This window comes from Pelophylax lessonae (genome assembly GCF_965119305.1).
Source record: "Pelophylax lessonae genome assembly, chromosome: 3".
NCBI classification, from domain to species: Eukaryota; Metazoa; Chordata; class Amphibia; order Anura; family Ranidae; genus Pelophylax; species Pelophylax lessonae.
The window spans coordinates 450,244,060-450,268,095 of record NC_138770.1 but is presented as its reverse complement, the minus strand read 5'-3'; the positions used below and the strand labels follow the sequence as shown (position 1 = coordinate 450,268,095).

Sequence of the window (24,036 nt, the reverse complement as noted above, 5' to 3'; positions counted from 1 at the left end):
GTACAGAGCCCCCTCCCTCAGTATATACCCCCCTCCCACTAAGTACAGACCACCTCCCACAGTATTGCTCCCCCTCCCTCATTATAGACCACCCTCACTAAGTACAGACCCCCCTCCTGCACTATAGACCCCTCTCACTCAGTACAGACCCATCTCTCTTAGTGCAGACCCCCCTCCCTCAATGCAGACCCTCCTCCATCAGCACAGACCCCCCTCCATCAGTACAGATCCCCCTCCATCAGTTTAACCCCCCTCCCCTCAGTGTCGACCCCACTGCATCAGTACCCTCCTCAGTGCAGACCCTTCATCAGTGCAGACCCCCCTCCATCAGTGCAGACCCCCCCCCCCCCTCAGTATAGATTCCCCCTTCCATCAGTACAGACCCCTCACTATCAGTATAGACCCCCCTCCCCTCAGTACAGACCCCCCCCTCCATCAGTGCAGACCTCCCCCTCTTCCATCAGTATAGACCCCTCCATCAGTGTAGTTAGTGAGGTTGAAAAAAGACATCAACCTCCATCAGTACAGATATTCCCCCCCTCCATCAGCTTAGCCCCCCTCCCCTCAGTGTAGACCCCCCTGCATCACTACCCTCCTCAGTGCAGACCCTTCATCAGTGCAGACCCCCCTCCATCAGTGCAGACCCCCCCTCAGTATAGACTCCCCCTTCCATCAGTACAGACCCCTCACTATCAGTATAGACCCCCCTCCCCTCAGTGCAAACCCTCCTCCTCCCTCAGTGAAGACCCCCCTCCATTAGTACTGACCCCCTCCATCAATACTGACCCCCTCCATCAGTGCAGACTCCCCTCCATCAGTATAGACCCCCCTCTCTCAGTACAGACCTCCCACTAAGTACAGACCCCCACAGTATAGACCCCCCCAACAAGTTTACACCCCCTCCCACAGAATAGACCCCCCTCTATCAGTATAGATCCCCCTTCATCAGTGCAGTCGCTCATCTATCAGTGTAGACCCCCCTTCCATCAGTACAGACCCCCTCCATCAGTACAGACACACCCCTACATCAGTGCAGACCCCCCTTCATCAGTTCAGACCACACCCCCTCAGTATAGACCCCTCTAAATCAGTACAGACCCCCCTCCTCTTAGTGCAGACCCTCCTCCATCAGTGCAGACCCCCCTCAATACAGACCCCCCCTTCCATCATTATAGACCCCTCTACATCAGTACAGGCCCCCACCATCAGTGCAGACCCCCCTTTAGTATAGGTCCCCTCTTCCATCAGTATACACCCTTCACCATCAGTGCAGACCCTCTTCCATCAGTACAGACCCCCCTCAGTGCAGACCCCAGACCCCCCTCTGTACAGTACCCTCCATCAGTATAGACCCCACCCTCAGTATAGACCCCCCTTCCATCAGTATAGACCCCTATCCATCAATGCAGCACTCCCTCCCCTCAGTGCAGACTCCCTTTCATCAGTATAGACCCCCTTATCCACTTGTGCTAGTTGGAAGGTGAGGGTTTGGATGTGTGCTGGGGGAGAGGGGAGGGGAGAGGGCTTGTGCTCTTTTGGAGGGTTGGATTTCAAATCCAACCCCCATTTCTAGCATATGAACCCCCCCCCCCCAGCACATGTCCTCTTAACCCTCCCCTCCTCCAATCACTCCCCCTTTTTTAAAAAAAAAACTTGCCCCCCTTCCTGGTCACTGTCCCCCTCCTCTGTCCATCTACATTACAATGTATGTACCTTAGGTCAGAGCGGAACATGCACAGTGGTGTCCCACCACCTGTGTAGATGTAAACCACTAGGAGGGGGAGACAGCTTCGGTCTGCTCCACTGTGTGAGACAGGGGGACAGCCGGCGAGAGATGCAGATCAGTGTAGGGGTGTGGTGCTGCTGCCCTAAGGAGTCACCCCTCTGGCGGGCGTCACCCAGGTGCAATCCGCACCCCCCTAGTGATGCCACTGGGAGGCTGTCATGTCAGAAATAGGGAATTGAGGGCTTACGGGAAAATTGTCATATTCCCAACACTTTGTTGTTTTTCTATTTACAGGTCAAACACTTTTTTCAGTCTATGTCTGCGTCTCTTACTTTAGATCAGTGGTTCTCAATCCCTCTCCTCTGGAACCACTAACAGGCCAGATTTTAGGTATTACCTTGGGGAAATGCAGACTAGAGAAACTGCAATCACTGAGCAGCACATTACATCACCTGTGATGTATTTCAGTTATCTTGCAAACCAGGCATGTTAGGGGGTCCTGAGGACAGGAGTTGAGAACCACTGCTTTAGATAGACTGACTAAATTTTAATACATACAGTATGTGCCCAAGGCCCCTATCAATTCCATTTGTTTTCTTCCCTATACAAAATTCTTCTCGGAGCAGCCCCCTTATGGAAGAAACCCACTCCTATTTGCGTAAATGGGCACATATTCTTCAGAGGCTCTAGTCTTTGTCTCTTTGGGATAAGGTCTGGACTTCTGCTTTTCAAACATCTAGATGTGTGGTGCAGAGAGACTGCCCTGAAAATATTAATGTTCTGGTACAGAACCCCAGAAGTTGTACATCCCGGACTCCTCACTTACAGCATTGTGTTCTGGCATCCACCTCTTCTGGCAATGTTCTCAATTAGGACCTTTTTGGAATAATGTTATGCTGCTACTCCAACAAATATTTAACATGCCCTTTCCATTTGAACTTGTTCATTATTTATTAGATCTTCCCTTTTTCAGCGTTGCTAAACCAGTCAAACGTTTGATCTCTTACATACTTTTGGCGGCTAGGAGAGCTAGTCCTCTGCGCTGGTTGCCCACTGACCCACCTTCAACTTTTAAACATTATAGCTGACATCTGGAGAATGGAATACTTTACTGCAACTGCTACCGATACTCTCCTGCAGTTTAATAAGTGTTGGAAATTCTAGGACCAATCTGAATATGGTGATCCCCCCCCCCCCCAATGTTTCTACTTGCAGCCATCTTACCGTTTGCTGCTTAATAATTTACCCTCTGGTGTGTGTGATGGTTCAGATGCCCCGGTACTTGATTCATGTTTCATGCTGCGACCTGACCATCACTACTTTGCGCTATGTTTCCTAACTTACCTGTTCTGGTTTATCTTTGGTATGTACTATAAACCTTTAATACCCCTGTATGTTGTATCTACGACAACTGTCCTTTGATGCATGTCATACCTTTCTTTGTACTTTATTTGTGTAAACAAATTCAATAATAACATAATTATATATGTAGCACCCTACAAGGTAGGTGCTAGGTAAAAGTATAGTGGGCCTTGGCTGCCTAACAGGATCGGCCATGATTTTCAGCTGGGCTGTCATGTCTCCCAGGTGTGGCTGCTGAGAGGGAAGTCTCCCCACTGGCTCCATGAGAGGGTTCTCATTGGGTAGTGGAGGAAACCCAATCAGAGGCACATTCAGGCCTGTATCTACCCCAGAACGAAGATTCTGCCTCAGAGGATTCTGGGAGTGGGTATAAGTTTGGAGGGAGTGCATGCTGCAGCATCGTTTGCGGGAAGCAGAGTCCCAGGAGGGAAGAGTATGACTGTCTCTCCTCCTGTCAGGAGGATCAAGTGTCTCGGGCGGTTTGTCTGAGAATCCAGAGAGAGAGAGCTGAGCTGAGCTGCAGAGAGGATCTGGTGTGTCCCGAGGACCAGCAGAGAAAGAGGGGATCAGTTCCAGGAAAGCATTCCAAGTTTGTGAGTACTGTGAACTACCCCTAGGGTTCTGCCCAGCTTAAAGGGGACCACTCCGGTGAAGGTCCCTGGGGTTACAGGTAGGGTTGAGCGAACACCTAGATGTCCGTGTTCGACGGGTTCGGCCGAACTTTAAAAAAAAGTCCGGGTCCGTGTCCCGGACTTTTACCGAACTTTTCCCGGACACCGAACCCCATTGAAGTCAATGGGGACCCGAACTTTAAGGCACTAAAATGGCTCTAAAACACCAAAGGAAAGGGCTAGAGTGCTGCAAATGGCAGCAAAACGTAATTAAGAGCATGGCAAGTGCTCTGCAAACAAATGTGGATAGGGAAATAACTTAAAACAACAAAAAAAAAACAGAAAAATAAAACAATGTTCTTCTTCATCTCTGAAGGACGAGGCCCATATGGAGTAGGAGGGAGGTTGAGGTGGTGGTGGATGTGGCGGTGACATAGGCGTGCGCACAGGGTGTGCTGGGTGTGCCTGGGCACACCCTAATCACCTAGGGCACATAGCATTGCCAGTGAGGAGATGGGAAAGATCTCCCTGGGACCTGCTCTGCTCTATTTCTCCTTGCCTACAGGTACATGGCCCCGATACATTACTCTCCCTGCTGGCAAACACATGCATGTGTATTTCAACTTTGGGGTGCACACCTTAATGCAATAGGCTGCGCACACCTATGGGCGGTGTAGGTGGAAGCGGCGGTGGAGGAGGACCAGGGCCGGATTAACAGCATCATGGGCTTGGTGCTGAGGATTTTGAAGGGCCTTAAGGGCCGTGCCTTGCCATGCACCCAGAGGAGGAAGGGTGCAGCCATGCATGCCTAATTCAACATGGGATGCTGTCTCTGAAGCCCATAAACACATCCATGCATCGCCAACTGTCCCTCCTTGTCCGGCCTTCACGCTGTGTGGGGAGGTTCTGAGGGTGCTGCCTGGGGAAGCGAGCATAGAAGCCAGACTTCTGTGTTTACAAGTGACAGAAGAGCGGTAACAGTGAATATGGCCAACCCGGGGCCTATATAAAAGGTAGGGGCCTGGAGCTGCAGCTCCAATAGCCCCTACATTAATCTGGCCCTGAGGAGGAGGACGAGGTAGCCAACACTGCTTCTTTTCAAAAATTTTAAATGAGGGTACACCCCAAAAGAGTGAGAAAGAGCAAAAATGGAACAATGGGTGGGTAAGGTCGGTATCCATTGCTATTCTGCATAAGGTACGGAAAAGTCCCGTGGGATCCATGCCTGGTTCATTTTAATGAACGTGAGCTTGTCCACATTGTCTCTGGACAGGCGGCTGCGCTTGTCTGTTATAACGCCCCCAGCCGTGCTAAATACCCGTTCAGATAATACACTGGCTGCAGGGCACGCCAGCACCTCCAAGGCGTAAAGGGCAAGCTCAGGCCATGTGCCCAATTTGGAGACCCAGAAGTTGAAGGGGGCAGACCCGTCATTCACTACATGTAGGCGTGTGCACACATACTGCTCCACCATGTTGGTAAAATGCTGCCTCCTGCTAAGACGTTCCATCTGAGCTGCTGGTGCTGCTGTTTGTTGTGGCGTGCTGACAAAGCTTTTCCACATTTCGGCCATGCTAACCCTGCCTTCTGAGGTGCTGGCGGTGCCCTGGTTGCGTTGGCGACCTCCTCCTCCTCCTCCTCTGCCTTGTGCTTCCACTGTGGCCCCGCTGTCAGATGGGAATGCCAGCAGCATGGCGTCTACCAGCGTGCGCTTGTACTCGCGCATCTTGCGATCGCGCTCCAGTGAGTGAATTAAGGACGGTACGTTGTCCTTGTAACGGGGATCCAGCAGCGTGGCCACCCAGTAATCAGCACAAGTTAGAATGTGGGCAACTCGGCGGTCGTTGTGGAGACACTGCAGCATGTAATCGCTCATGTGTGCCAGGCTGCCCAGAGGCAACGAAAGGCTGTCCTCTGTGGGAGGTGTATCGTCCGTGTCCTCTGTATCCCCCCAGCCACGCACCAGTGATGGCCATGAGCTGGCCTGGGTGCCACCCTGCTGTGAACATGGTTCCATCTCCTCCTCCAGCTCCTCCTCCTCCTCATCCTCCTCATCCTCCAGAACTGTGCCCCTGCTGGACAATTGCGTCCCTGGCGTTTGCGTGTGCAGGAACCCACCCTCGGAGCCCCTTGCGAATGACTGCCCTGAAAGCCTTGGAAATGTTACCTCTTCATCCTCCTCCTCCTCCTCATCCTGTGCCACATCCTCTTCCATCATCGCCCGAATTGTTTTTTCAAGGAGGCATAGAAGTGGGATAGTTAAGCTGAGAACGGCGTCATTGCCACTGGCCATGTTGGTGGAGTACTCAAAACAGCGCAACAAGGCACACAGGTCTCGCATGGAGGCCCAGTTATTGGTGGTGAAGTGGTGCTGTTCCGCAGAGCGACTCACGCGTGCGTGCTGCAGCTGAAACTCCACTATGGCCTGCTGCTGCTCGCACAGTCTTTCCAGCATGTGCAAGGTGGAGTTCCACCTTGTGGGCACGTCACATATGAGGCGGTGAGCGGGAAGGCCGAAGTTACGCTGCAGCGCTGCCAGGCGAGCAGCAGCAGGGTGAGAACGCCGAAAGTGCGCACAAACGGCCCGCACTTTCTGCAGCAGCTCTGACATATCGGGGTAGTTTTTAAGGAACCTCTGCACCACCAAATTCAGCACATGCGCCAGGCAAGGGATGTGCGTCAAACCGGCTAGGCCCAGAGCTGCTATGAGATTTCGCCCGTTATCACACACCACCAGGCCGGGCTTGAGGCTCGCTGGCAGCAACCACTCATTTGTCTGCTGTTCCATGCTCCTCCACAACTCCTGCGCGGTGTGTGGTTTGTCCCCCAAACAGGCAAGTTGTAAAACTGCCTGCTGTCGTTTACCCCTGGCCGTGCTGAAGTTGGTGGTGAAGGTGTTACGCTGTCCGGATGAGGAGGCGGTAGAGGATGAGGAAGCGGAGTAGGAGGAGTTACGAACAGGAGGCAAACTGAAGCGCCCTGCAATCCTCGGTGGTGGAAGGACATGCGCCAAATTGCTATCCGCCTCAGGCCCATCCGCCACTGCATTTACCCAGTGTGCCGTTAGGGAGATATAACGCCCCTGACCGTGCTTACTGGTCCACGTATCCGTAGTTAGGTGGACCTTGGCACAGATAGCGTTGCGCAGTGCACACCTGATATTTTCCCCCACTTGGTTGTGCAGGGAAGGGATGGCTTGCCTGGAAAAGTAGTGGCGGCTGGGCACGACGTACTGTGGGACAGCCACCGACATAAGGTTTTTAAAACTGTGCGTCTCCACCAGACGGAATGACAGCATTTCAAAGGCCAATAATTTTGAAATGCTGGCATTCAGGGCCAGGGATCGCGGGTGGGTAGGGGGGTACTTCCTCTTCCTCTCAAGTGTTTGGGAGATGGAAAGCTGAACGCTTCCACGGGACATTGTGGAGATGGTTGTTGGTGACCCAGGTGGTGGTGTTGCTGACAGATCGTCTGTTTGCGGGGTGGCAGGTGCCGGTATCACTACAGATGTGGCTGGAGCGGCCGAGACTGCAGCAGAAGAGGAAGCAGGATGAGCCAGAGACGTTTCTTGGTTTTGAAGGTGTGTACTCCACTGCAGCTCGTGCTTTGCACTTAGATGCCTGATCATGCAGGTTGTGCTCAGGTTGAGAAGGTTCATGCCTCGCTTCAAGCTCTGATTGCACAGGGTGCAAACCACTCGTGTCCTGTCATCAGCACATTTTCTAAAGAACTTCCACGCTAGAGAACTCCTTTGAGCTGACTTTGGTGCGCTCGTTCCCTTGCTGCGTTGGGCAGTAGCGGGCGTAGTGTCTAGGGCACGGCCGCTCCGCTTCTGCACCCTGCTCCCTCTTCTGCTGTGCTGGTGGCTCTGTGCGACCACCGCCTCTTCCTCCAAACTACTCAGGTCACCTGCATGACGTTCATTCCATGTGGGGTCGAGGACCTCATCGTCCTCCACATCATCTTCCACCCAGTCTTCACCCCTGCCCTCCTTGTCGGTCTCCACAATGCTGAACGCCGCAGCAGTTGGCACCTGCGTTTCGTCATCATCGGAGACGTGCTGCGATGATCCTTGCATGTACTCATCTTGAGAAATAAGTGGTTGGGCATCGCTGCACTCAATCTCTTCCACTTCTGGGGCAGGGCTAGGTGGATGGCCCTGGGAAACCCTGCTGACAGAGTCCTCAAAAAGAATAAGAGACTGCTGTATGGCTTGGGGCTCAGACTGCTGGCCTGATTTGCAAGGGGGTGAGGTGAAAGACGGTTGGACATTGGCTGCAGGTGCCAACTCTGACCTTTCTGCAGTAGACTGGGTGGGAGACAATGTGAAGGAACTGGAGGCACTGTCAGCAGCAAACCAATCTACTATCGCCTCAACTTGTTCTGGCCTCATCACTTCTAGGGGCGTTTGATGCCCTACCAAATACTGATGCAGGTTCTGTCGCCTACTCACACTTGAGGAAGGTGTTTCACTTGTGCGTGTAGCTGGCACAGATCGACCATGTCCTCTCCTTGCAACAGGAGCTCTACCAGCAGCACCACGACCCAGGCCACGGCCCTTATTTGACGGTCTCCTCATATTTCTGTAATTTAAGATCTTGCCCTAGAAAGGTTTTTATTGAATAGCGGAATAGAAAATATGATCCAAAAAAAGTGTATGTATATCACACGTACACAACCACACTAGGCCCCAATTACTATTGTTTGTACCCCTAAAAGGCTAGATGAGGAGTAGGGGGAGTATGGAACAGGCAGCACCCTCAAACCTTCAGAAGTATGAGATGAACCCCAACAACTTGGAAAGGTGGATCTCTCTCACACGTACCGACACAGACTATCCCGCAATTCAATTGATCCTCAAAGGTTTTTATTGAATAGCGGAATAGGAAATATGATCAAAAAAAGTGTATGTATCTCGCACGTACACAACCACACTAGGCCCCAATTACTATTGTTTGTACCCCTAAAAGGCTAGATGAGGAGTAGGGGGGGTATGGAACAGGCAGCACCCTCAAACCTTCAGAAGTATGAGATGAACCCCAACAACTTGGAAAGGTGGATCTCTCTCACACGTACCGACACAGACTATCCCGCAATTCAATTGATCCTCAAAAGTTTTTATTGAATAGCGGAATAGGAAATATGATCAAAAAAAGTGTATGTATCTCGCACGTACACAACCACACTAGGCCCCAATTACTATTGTTTGTACCCCTAAAAGGCTAGATGAGGAGTAGGGGGGGTATGGAACAGGCAGCACCCTCAAACCTTCAGAAGTATGAGATGAACCCCAACAACTTGGAAAGGTGGATCTCTCTCACACGTACCGACACAGACTATCCCGCAATTCAATTGATCCTCAAAGGTTTTTATTGAATAGCGGAATAGGAAATATGATCAAAAAAAGTGTATGTATATCACACGTACACAACCACACTAGGCCCCAATTACTATTGTTTGTACCCCTAAAAGGCTAGATGAGGAGTAGGGGGAGTATGGAACAGGCAGCACCCTCAAACCTTCAGAAGTATGAGATGAACCCCAACAACTTGGAAAGGTGGATCTCTCTCACACGTACCGACACAGACTATCCCGCAATTCAATTGATCCTCAAAGGTTTTTATTGAATAGCGGAATAGGAAATATGATCAAAAAAAGTGTATGTATCTCGCACGTACACAACCACACTAGGCCCCAATTACTATTGTTTGTACCCCTAAAAGGCTAGATGAGGAGTAGGGGGGGTATGGAACAGGCAGCACCCTCAAACCTTCAGAAGTATGAGATGAACCCCAACAACTTGGAAAGGTGGATCTCTCTCACACGTACCGACACAGACTATCCCGCAATTCAATTGATCCTCAAAGGTTTTTATTGAATAGCGGAATAGGAAATATGTTCAAAAAAAGTGTATGTATCTCGCACGTACACAACCACACTAGGCCCCAATTACTATTGTTTGTACCCCTAAAAGGCTAGATGAGGAGTAGGGGGAGTATGGAACAGGCAGCACCCTCAAACCTTCAGAAGTATGAGATGAACCCCAACAACTTGGAAAGGTGGATCTCTCTCACACGTACCAACACAGACTATCCCCCAATTTAACTGATCCCCAAAGGTTTTTGATTAAATAGCGGAATAGAAAATATGATCCAAAAAAAGTGTATGTATATCACACGTACACAACCACACTAGGCCCCAATTACTATTGTTTGTACCCCTAAAAGGCTAGATGAGGAGTAGGGGGAGTATGGAACAGGCAGCACCCTCAAACCTTCAGAAGTATGAGATGAACCCCAACAACTTGGAAAGGTGGATCTCTCTCACACGTACCGACACAGACTATCCCGCAATTCAATTGATCCTCAAAGGTTTTTATTGAATAGCGGAATAGGAAATATGATCAAAAAAAGTGTATGTATCTCGCACGTACACAACCACACTAGGCCCCAATTACTATTGTTTGTACCCCTAAAAGGCTAGATGAGGAGTAGGGGGAGTATGGAACAGGCAGCACCCTCAAACCTTCAGAAGTATGAGATGAACCCCAACAACTTGGAAAGGTGGATCTCTCTCACACGTACCAACACAGACTATCCCCCAATTTAACTGATCCCCAAAGGTTTTTGATTAAATAGCGGAATAGAAAATATGATCCCAAAAAAGTGTATGTATATCACACGTACACAACCACACTAGGCCCCAATTACTATTGTTTGTACCCCTAAAAGGCTAGGAGTAGGGGGAGTATGGAACAGGCAGCACCCTCAAACCTTCAGAAGTATGAGATGAACCCCAACAACTTGGAAAGGTGGATCTCTCTCACACGTACCAACACAGACTATCCCCCAATTTAACTGATCCCCAGAGGTTTTTGATTAAATAGCGGAATAGAAAATATGATCCCAAAAAAGTGTATGTATATCACACGTACACAACCACACTAGGCCCCAATTACTATTGTTTGTACCCCTAAAAGGCTAGGAGTAGGGGGAGTATGGAACAGGCAGCACCCTCAAACCTTCAGAAGTATGAGATGAACCCCAACAACTTGGAAAGGTGGATCTCTCTCACACGTACCAACACAGACTATCCCCCAATTTAACTGATCCCCAAAGGTTTTTGATTAAATAGCGGAATAGAAAATATGATCCCAAAAAAGTGTATGTATATCACACGTACACAACCACACTAGGCCCCAATTACTATTGTTTGTACCCCTAAAAGGCTAGGAGTAGGGGGAGTATGGAACAGGCAGCACCCTCAAACCTTCAGAAGTATGAGATGAACCCCAACAACTTGGAAAGGTGGATCTCTCTCACACGTACCAACACAGACTATCCCCCAATTTAACTGATCCCCAAAGGTTTTTGATTAAATAGCGGAATAGAAAATATGATCCAAAAAAAGTGTATGTATATCACACGTACACAACCACACTAGGCCCCAATTACTATTGTTTGTACCCCTAAAAGGCTAGGAGTAGGGGGAGTATGGAACAGGCAGCACCCTCAAACCTTCAGAAGTATGAGATGAACCCCAACAACTTGGAAAGGTGGATCTCTCTCACACGTACCAACACAGACTATCCTCCAATTTAACTGATCCCCAAAGGTTTTTGATTAAATAGCGGAATAGAAAATATGATCCCAAAAAAGTGTATGTATATCACACGTACACAACCACACTAGGCCCCAATTACTATTGTTTGTACCCCTAAAAGGCTAGGAGTAGGGGGAGTATGGAACAGGCAGCACCCTCAAACCTTCAGAAGTATGAGATGAACCCCAACAACTTGGAAAGGTGGATCTCTCTCACACGTACCAACACAGACTATCCCCCAATTTAACTGATCCCCAAAGGTTTTTGATTAAATAGCGGAATAGAAAATATGATCCCAAAAAAGTGTATGTATATCACACGTACACAACCACACTAGGCCCCAATTACTATTGTTTGTACCCCTAAAAGGCTAGGAGTAGGGGGAGTATGGAACAGGCAGCACCCTCAAACCTTCAGAAGTATGAGATGAACCCCAACAACTTGGAAAGGTGGATCTCTCTCACACGTACCAACACAGACTATCCCCCAATTTAACTGATCCCCAAAGGTTTTTGATTAAATAGCGGAATAGAAAATATGATCCCAAAAAAGTGTATGTATATCACACGTACACAACCACACTAGGCCCCAATTACTATTGTTTGTACCCCTAAAAGGCTAGGAGTAGGGGGAGTATGGAACAGGCAGCACCCTCAAACCTTCAGAAGTATGAGATGAACCCCAACAACTTGGAAAGGTGGATCTCTCTCACACGTACCAACACAGACTATCCCCCAATTTAACTGATCCCCAGAGGTTTTTGATTAAATAGCGGAATAGAAAATATGATCCCAAAAAAGTGTATGTATATCACACGTACACAACCACACTAGGCCCCAATTACTATTGTTTGTACCCCTAAAAGGCTAGGAGTAGGGGGAGTATGGAACAGGCAGCACCCTCAAACCTTCAGAAGTATGAGATGAACCCCAACAACTTGGAAAGGTGGATCTCTCTCACACGTACCAACACAGACTATCCCCCAATTTAACTGATCCCCAAAGGTTTTTGATTAAATAGCGGAATAGAAAATATGATTCCAAAAAAGTGTATGTATATCACACGTACACAACCACACTAGGCCCCAATTACTATTGTTTGTACCCCTAAAAGGCTAGGAGTAGGGGGAGTATGGAACAGGCAGCACCCTCAAACCTTCAGAAGTATGAGATGAACCCCAACAACTTGGAAAGGTGGATCTCTCTCACACGTACCAACACAGACTATCCCCCAATTTAACTGATCCCCAAAGGTTTTTGATTAAATAGCGGAATAGAAAATATGATCCCAAAAAAGTGTATGTATATCACACGTACACAACCACACTAGGCCCCAATTACTATTGTTTGTACCCCTAAAAGGCTAGGAGTAGGGGGAGTATGGAACAGGCAGCACCCTCAAACCTTCAGAAGTATGAGATGAACCCCAACAACTTCGAAAGGTGGATCTCTCTCACACGTACCAACACAGACTATCCCCCAATTTAACTGATCCCCAAAGGTTTTTGATTAAATAGCGGAATAGAAAATATGATCCCAAAAAAGTGTATGTATATCACACGTACACAACCACACTAGGCCCCAATTACTATTGTTTGTACCCCTAAAAGGCTAGGAGTAGGGGGAGTATGGAACAGGCAGCACCCTCAAACCTTCAGAAGTATGAGATGAACCCCAACAACTTGGAAAGGTGGATCTCTCTCACACGTACCAACACAGACTATCCCCCAATTTAACTGATCCCCAAAGGTTTTTGATTAAATAGCGGAATAGAAAATATGATCCCAAAAAAGTGTATGTATATCACACGTACACAACCACACTAGGCCCCAATTACTATTGTTTGTACCCCTAAAAGGCTAGGAGTAGGGGGAGTATGGAACAGGCAGCACCCTCAAACCTTCAGAAGTATGAGATGAACCCCAACAACTTGGAAAGGTGGATCTCTCTCACACGTACCAACACAGACTATCCCCCAATTTAACTGATCCCCAAAGGTTTTTGATTAAATAGCGGAATAGAAAATATGATCCCAAAAAAGTGTATGTATATCACACGTACACAACCACACTAGGCCCCAATTACTATTGTTTGTACCCCTAAAAGGCTAGATGAGGAGTAGGGGGAGTATGGAACAGGCAGCACCCTCAAACCTTCAGAAGTATGAGATTGTGTTCACTGTACCCCACAAAGATTGAGTTCACTGCACCCCACAATGATTGTGTTCACTGCACCCCACAAAGATTGTGTTCACTGCACCTCACAAAGATTGTGTTCACTGTACCCCCCAAAGATTGTGTTCACTGCACCCCACAAAGATTCTGTTCACTGTACCCCACAAAGATTGTGTTCACTGCACCCCAAAAAGATTGTGTTCACTGCACCCCAAAAAGGATGTTGTTCACTGCACCCCAAAAAGGATGTTGTTCACTCCACCCCAAAAAGATTGTGTTCACTGCACCCCACAAAGATTGTGTTCACTGCACCCCAAAAAGATTGTGTTCACTGCACCCCAAAAATGATTTTGTTCACTGCACCCCAAAAAGGATTTTGTTCACTGCACCCCAAAAAGGATGTTGTTCACTCCACCCCAAAAAGATTGTGTTCACTGCACCCCAAAAAGATTGTGTTCACTGCACCCCACAAAGGATTTTGTTCACTGCACCCCAAAAAGATTGTGTTCACTGCACCCCAAAAAGGATGTTGTTCACTGCACCCCAAAAAGGATTTTGTTCACTGCACCCCAAAAAGATTGTGTTCACTGCACCCCACAAAGGATTTTGTTCACTGCACCCCACAAAGATTGTGTTCACTGCACACCAAAAAGGATTGTGTTCACTGCACCCCAAAAAGATTTTGTTCACTGCACCCCAAAAAGATTGTGTTCACTGCAGCCCAAAAAGATTGTGTTCACTGCAGCCCAAAAAGATTGTGTTCACTGCAGCCCAAAAAGATTGTGTTCACTGCAGCCCAAAAAGATTGTGTTCACTGCAGCCCAAAAAGATTGTGTTCACTGCAGCTCACACACAGAAAAATGGATGTGGATCACTGACACCTGCCTATCTCCAATCCCACACCACACAGCAATATCGATTGTAGTTTGTAGAACACAGTTTCCCTAAAATTCAGCAGACTCTGTCCCTAACAGGATTGAGAAGAGATCGTAGATCAGGATTGAGTGCAGACCCCACCCCCCACACAGCAATATCGATTGTAGTTTGTAGAAGACACTGACCCTATAATTCAGCAGACTCTATCCCTAAAATGCCTACAACTCGCCCTGCCTAAACACTCCGACCTGTCCCTCAATTCTATCCGGACACAAATGGTTTTTTCCTGCCTATCTTTCCCTAATCAGCAGCCAGCACGTTGATGTGTGCTCTGTCCCTGAATCTAAGCAGCATAATGACGCCGCTGCGGCTGCCTCGAACTTATAAAGACTTGGTCACATGCTTCAGACGGCCAATCACAGCTACTGAGACATTTGCAGGCATGGCTGGGATGGCTTAAGGCACACCAGTTAAACGATTGTTGATTGGCTGTTGAAAGCCCGCCATGAAAAGAGCGCCAAAGCATGCAAAACCCGGAAATAAAACGACCGAACACGGATTTTTACCCGAACATACAGTAAAGTGTCCGTGTCCGTGTTCGGGTACAAAAAATCCAATTATTCGGTACGAACACGAATAATACAGTCCGTGTTCGCTCAACACTAGTTACAGGAGCTAGCTAGCAGTAAAGGGGATGCCTAGTGAGAGGACCCTGAAGTGTCAGAGGGGGTGCCTAGTGAGAGGACCCTGAAGTGTCAGAGGGGGTGCTTAGTGAGAGGACCCTGAAAGTGTAAAGGGGGCGCCAGCAGTTGGGCCCTAAAGAGTTAAGTGTGCAGTGACCAGTGTTAAGGGTTGCAGCAGCACAAGCAGTTACAAGGAGCTACCTCAGTCAGTGAAGGGCTGGAGGGAGCTGTTCATCAGATTTTTGAGCTAAACAGAGTGTCAGGAGTCAAGTGTCACTACAGTCCTGGATCTTCTGAGTTAACTAGAGTGTTAAAGTCGAAGTTCTAGCACAACAGTATCTCCAAGTGCCGGGTAGCATTGGTCAGCATTCAGCTGGCGTCAAAACAGCGCCAACAGGCATTTTTCTATCAAGTGTCCCAGTTAAACCTTGTTGAGCCAGAGGAGTATGCCACTCATTCCCTACTCTCATCCCTATTACAAAATAAACCAAACAAACCAAAGATGCCGGAATGATCATTGTTTCCAATCTCACACTTGGGTATTCAACTTAAATGTGTTGGAAGTGTTACCGGTAACAATGACAGACCCATATCAGGCCCAATGCCTTGAAATATTGCTACATATAAAATAAAAAAGTCCCCTGTATGCTGCTGGTAAGCACCCTTGTAACATTTATTTAAAAACACCACTGATAAACTAGTGAAGAATTCCTCCCTAAATCCGTGATCGTTAAAAATATTTTGGGACATTGGTGTCCCGAGAAGGGAACCTTAAAATGTAAGAAAATGCAAAGCATCTAAAAACAAACCAAACAAACCAAAATCATATGGTCCTGTTGTAAGAATAGAATATTCTTATATAATATAAGAAAAGAAAAGGTATGTGAATAACATTTTTGGGAGGCTTTAGGGGCATTCATGTTGCCGCTCATTCTTCCTCTTCTTCCCAGAGCTTGAAGGGCTAGAGGCGGAGAATGCAAAAGATACAGTATCTCACAAAAGTGAGTACACCCACCACATTTTTTAAATATTTGAGTATATCTTTTCATGTGACAACACTGAAGAAATTGCAATTTGCTACAATGTAAAGTATTGACTGTACAGCTTGTATAACAGTGTAAAATTGCCTCCTCATTTGCCTCCTTTTGTCTCCTCAAAATAACACAACACACAGCCATTAATGTCTAAACCGCTGGCAACAAAAGTGAGTACACCCTTAAGTTTAAATGTCCAAATTGGGCCCAAAGTGTCAATATTTTTTGTGGCCACCATTATTTTCCAACACTGCCTTAACCCTCTTGGGCATGGAGTTCACTAGAGCATCCCAGGTTGCCACTGGAGTGCTCTTCCACTCCTCCATGACGACATCACAGAGCTGGTGAATGTTAGAGACCTTGCGCTCCTCCCCCTTTTTTTTAGGATTCCCCACTAGGATTTAGGTTTGGAGACATGCTTGGCCAGTCCATCACCTTTACCCTCAGCTTCTTTAGCATGGCAGTGGTTGAATTGGAGGTGTGTTTGGGGTCGTTATCATGTTGGAATACTACCCTGTGGCCCAGTGCCTGAAGGGAGGGGATCATACTCTGCTTCAGTATGTCACAGTACATGTTGGCATTCATGGTTCCCTCAATGAACTGTAGCTCCCCAGTGCGGGCAGCACTCATGCAGCCCCAGACCATGACACTTCCACCACCATACTTGACTGTAGGCAGGACACACTTGTCTTCATACTCCTCACCTGGTTGCCGGCATACATGCTTGACACCATCTGAACCAAATAAGTTTATCTCGGTCTCATCAGACCACAGGACATGGTTCCAGTAATCCTTTGTTCCTTTGTCTTCAGCAAACTGTTTGCGGGCTTTCTTGTGCATCTTTAGAGGAGACTTCCTTCTGGGACCATGCAGACCAATTTGATGCAGTATGCGGCGTATGGTCTTAGCACTGACAGGCTGACCCCCCCAACCTCTTCAACCTCTGCAGCAATGCTGGCAGCATTCATACGTCTATTTCCCAAAGGCAACCTCTAGATATGATGCTGAGCAGGTGCACTCAACTTCTTTGGTCGACCATTGCGAGGTCTGTTCTGAGTGGAACGTGTCCTGTTAAACCGTTGTATGGTCTTGGCCACTGTGCTGCAGCTCAGTTTCAAGGTCTTGGCAATCTTCTTATAGTCTAGCCCATCTTTATTTAGAGCAACAATTCTTTTTTCAGATCCCTAGAGAGTTCTATGCCATGAGGTGCCATGCTGAACTTCCAGTGACCAGTATGAGAGAGTGAGAGTGATAACACCAGATTTAACACACCTGCTCCCCATTCACACCTGAGACCTTGTAACACTAATGAGTCACATGACAACGGGGAGTGAAAATGGCTAATTGTGCCCAATTTGAAAATTTTCACTTAGGGGTGTAGTCACTTTTGTTGCCAGCGGTTTGGACATTAATGTGTGCTGAGTTATTTTGAGGGGACAGCAAATTTACACTGTTATACAAGCTGTACACTCACTACTTTACATTGTAGCAAAGTGTCATTTCTTCGGTGTTGTCGCAAGAAAAGATATAATAAAATATTTACAAAAATGTGAAGAGTGTACTCACTTTTGTGAGATACTGTACTTGCCAGCTTTTGCTGATGTCATGGGTCCCAGATGCCCTTTCGCTCCATGGAGAACCCAGGCGCATGATGCAAACTGCGTGGGGCTGGATGGGGGGGCTTGGCAGCTTTTTTTGACATAGAGACTATAGTGGTGCTGTGTGATGACAAAACGCACCTTATCTTCAAATCAGAAGAAGATACACAAATGGTTCATCCTAGAACTGATCTGCTCTCATGTCTAGCATGGTCAGTAACAAACAGTAAGGGTTTCCTTTTTAAGAGGACAGGCAGGATCACCAGGTATTTTAAGATTTTCAATCATCTCTTAGACAATGCAGAGAGTGATCTGAGTATACAGAGGGACAAAGCAAATTAGTACCCAACTTTTTCATTTAAAGCAAACTTTCTGCTTATATAAGGTGCTCTCTCCTTACCCTAAAACTCTGCAAGAAAGTGCTATTAAGGGAAAATTTAGATAATATACTCTCCTTTCCCCAACTTCTGTAGTACAGGGGCGAAGCCACAGTCCTGCCAAGCCAACAAGATTACTCAGAATGATGATTAGCCCAATCTGGCAAGAAGGCAGAAAGCAGATCACTTCGCCCTTGCCTATGCATGGCAGGAGGAAGTCATGGAAAGGTAAGTATACTATCTATTCCTCCCACAGGTACTATTATGCATCATTTTGGGGTGGGGGGAAGCCAATTTAAATAAGCATACCTTACTACTGAGGTGGAAGGTTCATTTTAAGGTTCACATACACTTAATTATTTTAACATTGGTTTTAGTACCACAATTGATCTGGGTGATTATCCATTTAGGTAAGTCCCAGAAAAAGATGGGAATTACAGTATCATTAGTGTATCAAGAATTGGTTAAAAACTGTATTTGAATCCCAACCACAGCACTACCTGCATGGAGTTTGCTTGTTCTCCCTGTGCATGTGTGGGTTTCTCCGGGTACTCTAATTTGCTCCCACACTCCAAAGACATGCTGGTAGGTTAACTGACTTCTGTCTAAATTACCCCTAATATGTGTATGAATGTAGAACTTAGATTGTAAGCTCCTTGAGGGTAGGGACTGATGTAAATGTATAATAAATATGTAAAGTGCTGCATGAAGTGACACTTCTATATAAGTACTGTATCTGTAATAAATATATATATATATATATATATATATACCTTGATAACCAAAGTAAACTACAAGGGCTGGTGAAAATAATTCTGGCTACTATATAAGCAATATAGGCTTTAACAAAGTAGTACAGTGGTTTATGAAAAGTTCATATATCTGTTATATCATCACTTAAAGGTCATGAAACACTTTGTTACTTGATGTGAAGCATACATTTGTATAGCAGTGATAGCAATGATCTCTACTCTTGGTCTCAAGCAATATGTCTCCAACCTAAACTATAGCATATCCACAGTATCTGACCATCATTTCCTCTAGTATGTCTGCTATCTCAGACAGTCCTTTCTAGCATTACATTTAATGAACATTATTACATATGGCCTTTTTGTGTTGCCAGGGGCCCCCTATACCTCATAGGTCGACAAGCGCTGTCTTAACCCCTTCCGTACCGCGTCATGTAAAATGACGTCGGCACAAATCCTTTCTCGATCCGGGCCGACGTCATATGACGGCGCCCGGATCTCCCCGCTACTGCGCGCCCCCGGGGGCGCGCAGCGCCGCGATCGGGGGTGAGGCTCGTCCCTCGGACTGAGCCCAACCCCGATCAAGGTAAACAGCCAATGAAATTGGCTGTTTACCACGTGATCGGCTGTGTCAATCACAGCCGATCACATGAGCGGCTCCAGCGCGAGCCGCTCGTTCCTTCCTTAATGCGCGCCCCCGGGGGCGCGCAGCGCGGCGATCGGGGACGAGGCTCGTCCCTCGGACAGAGCCCATCCCCGATCTAGGTAAAGAGCCAATGAAATTGGCTCTTTACCACGTGACCGGCTGTGTCCAATCACAGCCGGTCACAAATGTCATCAGAGAACACGGTAACTAGCTGTCACCGTGTTCTCCTCCTCACACACTGATCCTGTGTGAGGAGGAGATTGTGGTAACAGCTAGTTACCAATCATAGTGCACCCCAAACACACTGATTGCCCCCCCCCAATAAAGAGCACCTGTCACTAGCCCATCAAAGTACCCGAGTACCTGTCACCAGCCCATCAGGTACTCAGATGACAGGTACTCGGGTACTCTGATGGGCTGATGACAGGTACTCTGATGGGCTGGTGACAGGTACTCGGGTACTCTGATGATGGGTACTCGGGTACTCTGATGACAGGTACTCGGGTACTCTGATGACAGGTACTCTGATGGGCTGGTGACAGGTACTCGGGTACTCTGATGACAGGTACTCGGGTACTCTGGTGACAGGTACTCGGGTACGCTGATGACGGGTACTCGGGTACTCTGATGACGGGTACTCGGGTACTCTGATGACAGGTACTCGGGTACTCTGATGACAGGTACTCTGGTACTTTGAGTACCCGTCATCGGAGTACCCGAGTACCTGTCACCTACCCATCAGAGTATCCAAGTACCTGTCACCTACCCAACAGAGTACCCGAGTACCTTCCACCTGCTCATCAGAGTACCTGACACCTGAAGTACCCGAGTACTTGCCACCTGCTCATCATTACCCATCACTACTCATCAGTACTCATCAGTACCCATCAGTACCTATCACCTATTAGTATCAGTACTGATCATCCGTACCCATCAGTACAGTATCAGTATCACCTATCAGTATCAGTACTACTCATCAGTACCTATCACCTGCCTGTCACCTGCCCATAAGAGTACCCGAGTACCTGTCACCTGCCTATCGGAGTACTCGAGTACCTGCCACTTGCTCATCAGTACCAGAGTACCTGTCACCTGCCCAGCAAAGTACCCGAGTACCTGTCACCCTTCATACAGCCACCATGTCTAAGTCCAAAAAGGTTAACATACGTCGTCCGTTTAAACCCAAATACCGGCGTTATGGCAGCAGATAGCTGCCATAACCCTGGTATTTTTTTAAACGGTGGACGGTTGGCTTTCCGATAAGGGTGGTCCCAGTGGCAGATTCGCCGCGGGATCACCCTTCCGGGGTGGCGGAAGAGGTGCCCCCCCCTCCCGCTGCATTCTGGTCCTTTTCCCCACTTACCGGACCCGCCGGCAGCGTGGAAAACGATCCGGTCCCAGATCCTCACAGACAGGATGTCGAGTGAGGGCAAGCTTGCCCTCACTCGACTCTATGGTCTTGGAGGACCGGAGCTACGGCAAACGTCGTTGCCTAGCAACCAGTTTAAAGGTCCCTTTTTTTTTTTCATTTTATTTAATTTTTTTTTTATTTTATTTTTTTTATTTTTTCTATCTTTTAGTGTACTTGTGAGATCTGAGGACTTTTTGACCCCAGATCTCACAAAAAAGAGGTCCTGTCGTGCCTTTTTCTATTACAAGTAATGTTTACATTTCTTGCAATAGAAATAAAAATGATCAATTTTTTTTTTTTTAAAAAACAGTGTAAAAATAAAAAATAATAAATAAAATAAATAGTAAAAAAAAAAAAATTAAAGCGCCGTGTCCCCGCGAGCTCGCGCGCAGAAGCGAACGCATACGGAAACCCCGCCCACATATGTAAACAGTGTTCAAACTACACATGTGAGGTATCGTCGCGATCGTTAGAGCAAGAGCAATAATTTGAGCCATAGACCTCCTCTGTAACTCTAAGATAGCAACCTGTAGAAATTTTTAAAATGTCGCCTATGGGGATTTTTAAGTACCAAAATTTGTCACCATTCTGTGAGCGTGCGCAATTTTGAAGCATGACATGTTGGGTATCTATTTACTCGGCGTAACATTATCTTTCACATTATGGAAAACAATTGGGCTAACTTTACTGGTTTCTTATTTTTTAATTAAAAAAAGTGATTTTTTTCCCAAAAAATTGCGTTTGGAAGACCGCTGCGCAAATACGGTGTGATAAAAAATATTGCAATAATCTCCATTTTATTCTCTAGGGTCTCTGCTAAAAAAAATATATATATAATGTTTTGGGGTTCAAAGTAGTTTTCTAGCAAAAACAACTGATTTTAGCTTGTAAACACCAAATGTCAAAAATAGGCCTAGGCAAGTGGCTAGGATGCATGATGATGCTCCTTGGATGTTTAGGCCCCTCTATATGGCTAGGCTGTGAAAAAGTCTCACACATGTGGTATTGCCATACTCAGGAGGAGTGGCAGAATGTATTTTGGGGTGTCATTTTTGCGATGTACATGCTATGTGTTAGGAATATCCTATAAATTGACAACTTTGTGTAAAAAAAAAAGTTTTTATTTTTTTCCCACATTTTCCAAAAACTTGTGGAAAAAAATGACATGTTCAAAGGACCCATAATGCCTCATAGAATATACGTTGGAGTATTTGCTTTCCAAAATGGGGTAATTTTGTGGACTTTTCCATTGTATTGTTGCTCTAGGGCCTTGAAAAGTGTGATAGGTAGTAAGAAAGTTTTATGTGTATTTATGCTCCTAAAACGCCTTATGGTGCTACTTGGACGTGGAGTCTCTTTTTGTGGCCAGGCTGTGTAAAAGTCTCACACATGTGGTATCACCATACTCAGAAGGAGTAGCAGAATGAATTTTGGGGTGTCATTTTTGCTGTGTACATGCTATGTGTTAGAAATAGCTTATAAATTGACAACGTTTTGGGAAAAAAAAGAAAAAAAAATGTTTTCTTCATTTTCCCAAGAATTGTGGGAAAAAATTATAACTTCAAAAAACTCACCATGCCTCTTACTAAATACCTTGGACTGTCTACTTTACAAAAAGGGGTCATTTGGGGGGTATTTGTACTGTCCTGACATTTCAGGGCCTCAAGAAAGGAGATAGGCCATCAGTACATCTGGTGTGATCAATTTTCAGTAATTGGTACCATAGCTTCTAGACTCAATAAATTTCACACAGACTAAATAATATACACTAATTTGGGTTAATTTTACCAGAGATATGTAGCAGTATAAATTTTGGCCCAAATGTATGAAGAAAAATTAATTTTTTGCAAAATTTTATAATAGAAACTAAAAAAAAGTGTTTTTTTTGCAAAATTTTTGCTCTTTTTTTGCTTATATCACGAAAAAAAAAAAACCCCAGTTGTGATCAAATACCACCAAAAGAAAGCTCTATTTGTGTGAAAAAAATGATAAAAATTTTGTTTGGTTACAGTGTAGCATGACTGAGCAATTGTCATTCAAAATGTGAGAGTGCTGAAAGCTGAAAATTGGTCTGGGCAGGAAGGGGGTCTAACTGCTCTGTATGGAAGCGGTTAACATGTGGACATCTTGTTTTAAAATAACCTTACTTATATTTTTAAAACTGCAGCAATTATAGTGAACGCCTTTAAAACTATGTTTATCTAGAACCTGAAATTTGATTAAAATTGACTTCAGGAGTCAAAATGCAAAGCAGTGTGCGTACACAATGTTTTTAAAACCTATTGGTTTAGGTGAAGACTGAATAAAATATGACGTAACGGGTACTAATACCTAAAAGGTGTCATGATTTCCATTAGAATACCCATAGAGCCACAAAGCTCCCCTGCATAAGGCAAAAGGAAGCAGGCGTGCTTTCATAGCACTAAATTTCACAAAGTAACCCATGATGACACTCCTTCCTGTTTCTGTGACTTGTGAATTTCCACCTGCCAGCGACACAAAATAGAAAAGCGTGAAGGAGTCGAGTTTTAGTCATTGCCTGACCCTGGCTTGGTAGCACTGGATTGTAATGCACGCTTGTCTTATTTCCATTGCAGTTCCTGTGAAGTGAAGGAACTGTGGCTGGATACACTCGTGTGGTAAGTGTTATTTTTTGTCTTTTATTATTAGTAATACTATTAAAATTATTTTTTGCTGCTGTGTTTAGGTGCTGGGGAGCCTCACTGAAAAAACACAAAAAAGCATGTACTAGTTTTAAACAATATAAAGAGACATACACTTTAAAAAATTTCTAAACACACAGGCAGAGCAGTACGTTATCAGATAGAACGGTACTGAGTCCCTGTTTAGAAATTGCTGAAAAGTACATCATTAGTGAACTACATGTAACTAACATAGTTAAGAGTTCTGTGGATAAACCATCAGACAATAAAGCAAAATAAACATTATGTAAATTTTAGTTTTTGCACTAAAAGAGAGGAAAACATTTATACTTTAAACTTTATAGGCAATAGATTAATGGTGGACAGCAAGGGAGGCCCATGCAATTGTATTTCTTGGTAGCCTGAAGCACATATGAGAGTGGGAAAATTTTTATTTCAAATTATTTATTATCTTCCTTAGTTTTATAAGGGGGGTGTGAAAAATGGTGTTGAGTATGGATTGCATTTTCATATTGCTAACTTCTT

At 46.1% G+C, this 24,036-nt stretch overlaps 1 protein-coding gene across 1 annotated transcript in view; it reads left to right on the top strand.

The window, feature by feature from the left end:
- TAGAP (T cell activation RhoGTPase activating protein) overlaps positions 1-24,036 on the top strand; it is a 211,710-nt gene that overhangs the window by 176,181 nt on the left and 11,493 nt on the right. Inside the window, exon 5 of the mRNA XM_082251412.1 lies at positions 23,446-23,487. Within this exon, the coding sequence (XP_082107538.1) occupies positions 23,446-23,487 (42 nt within the window). The remainder of the gene's footprint in view (positions 1-23,445; positions 23,488-24,036) is intronic.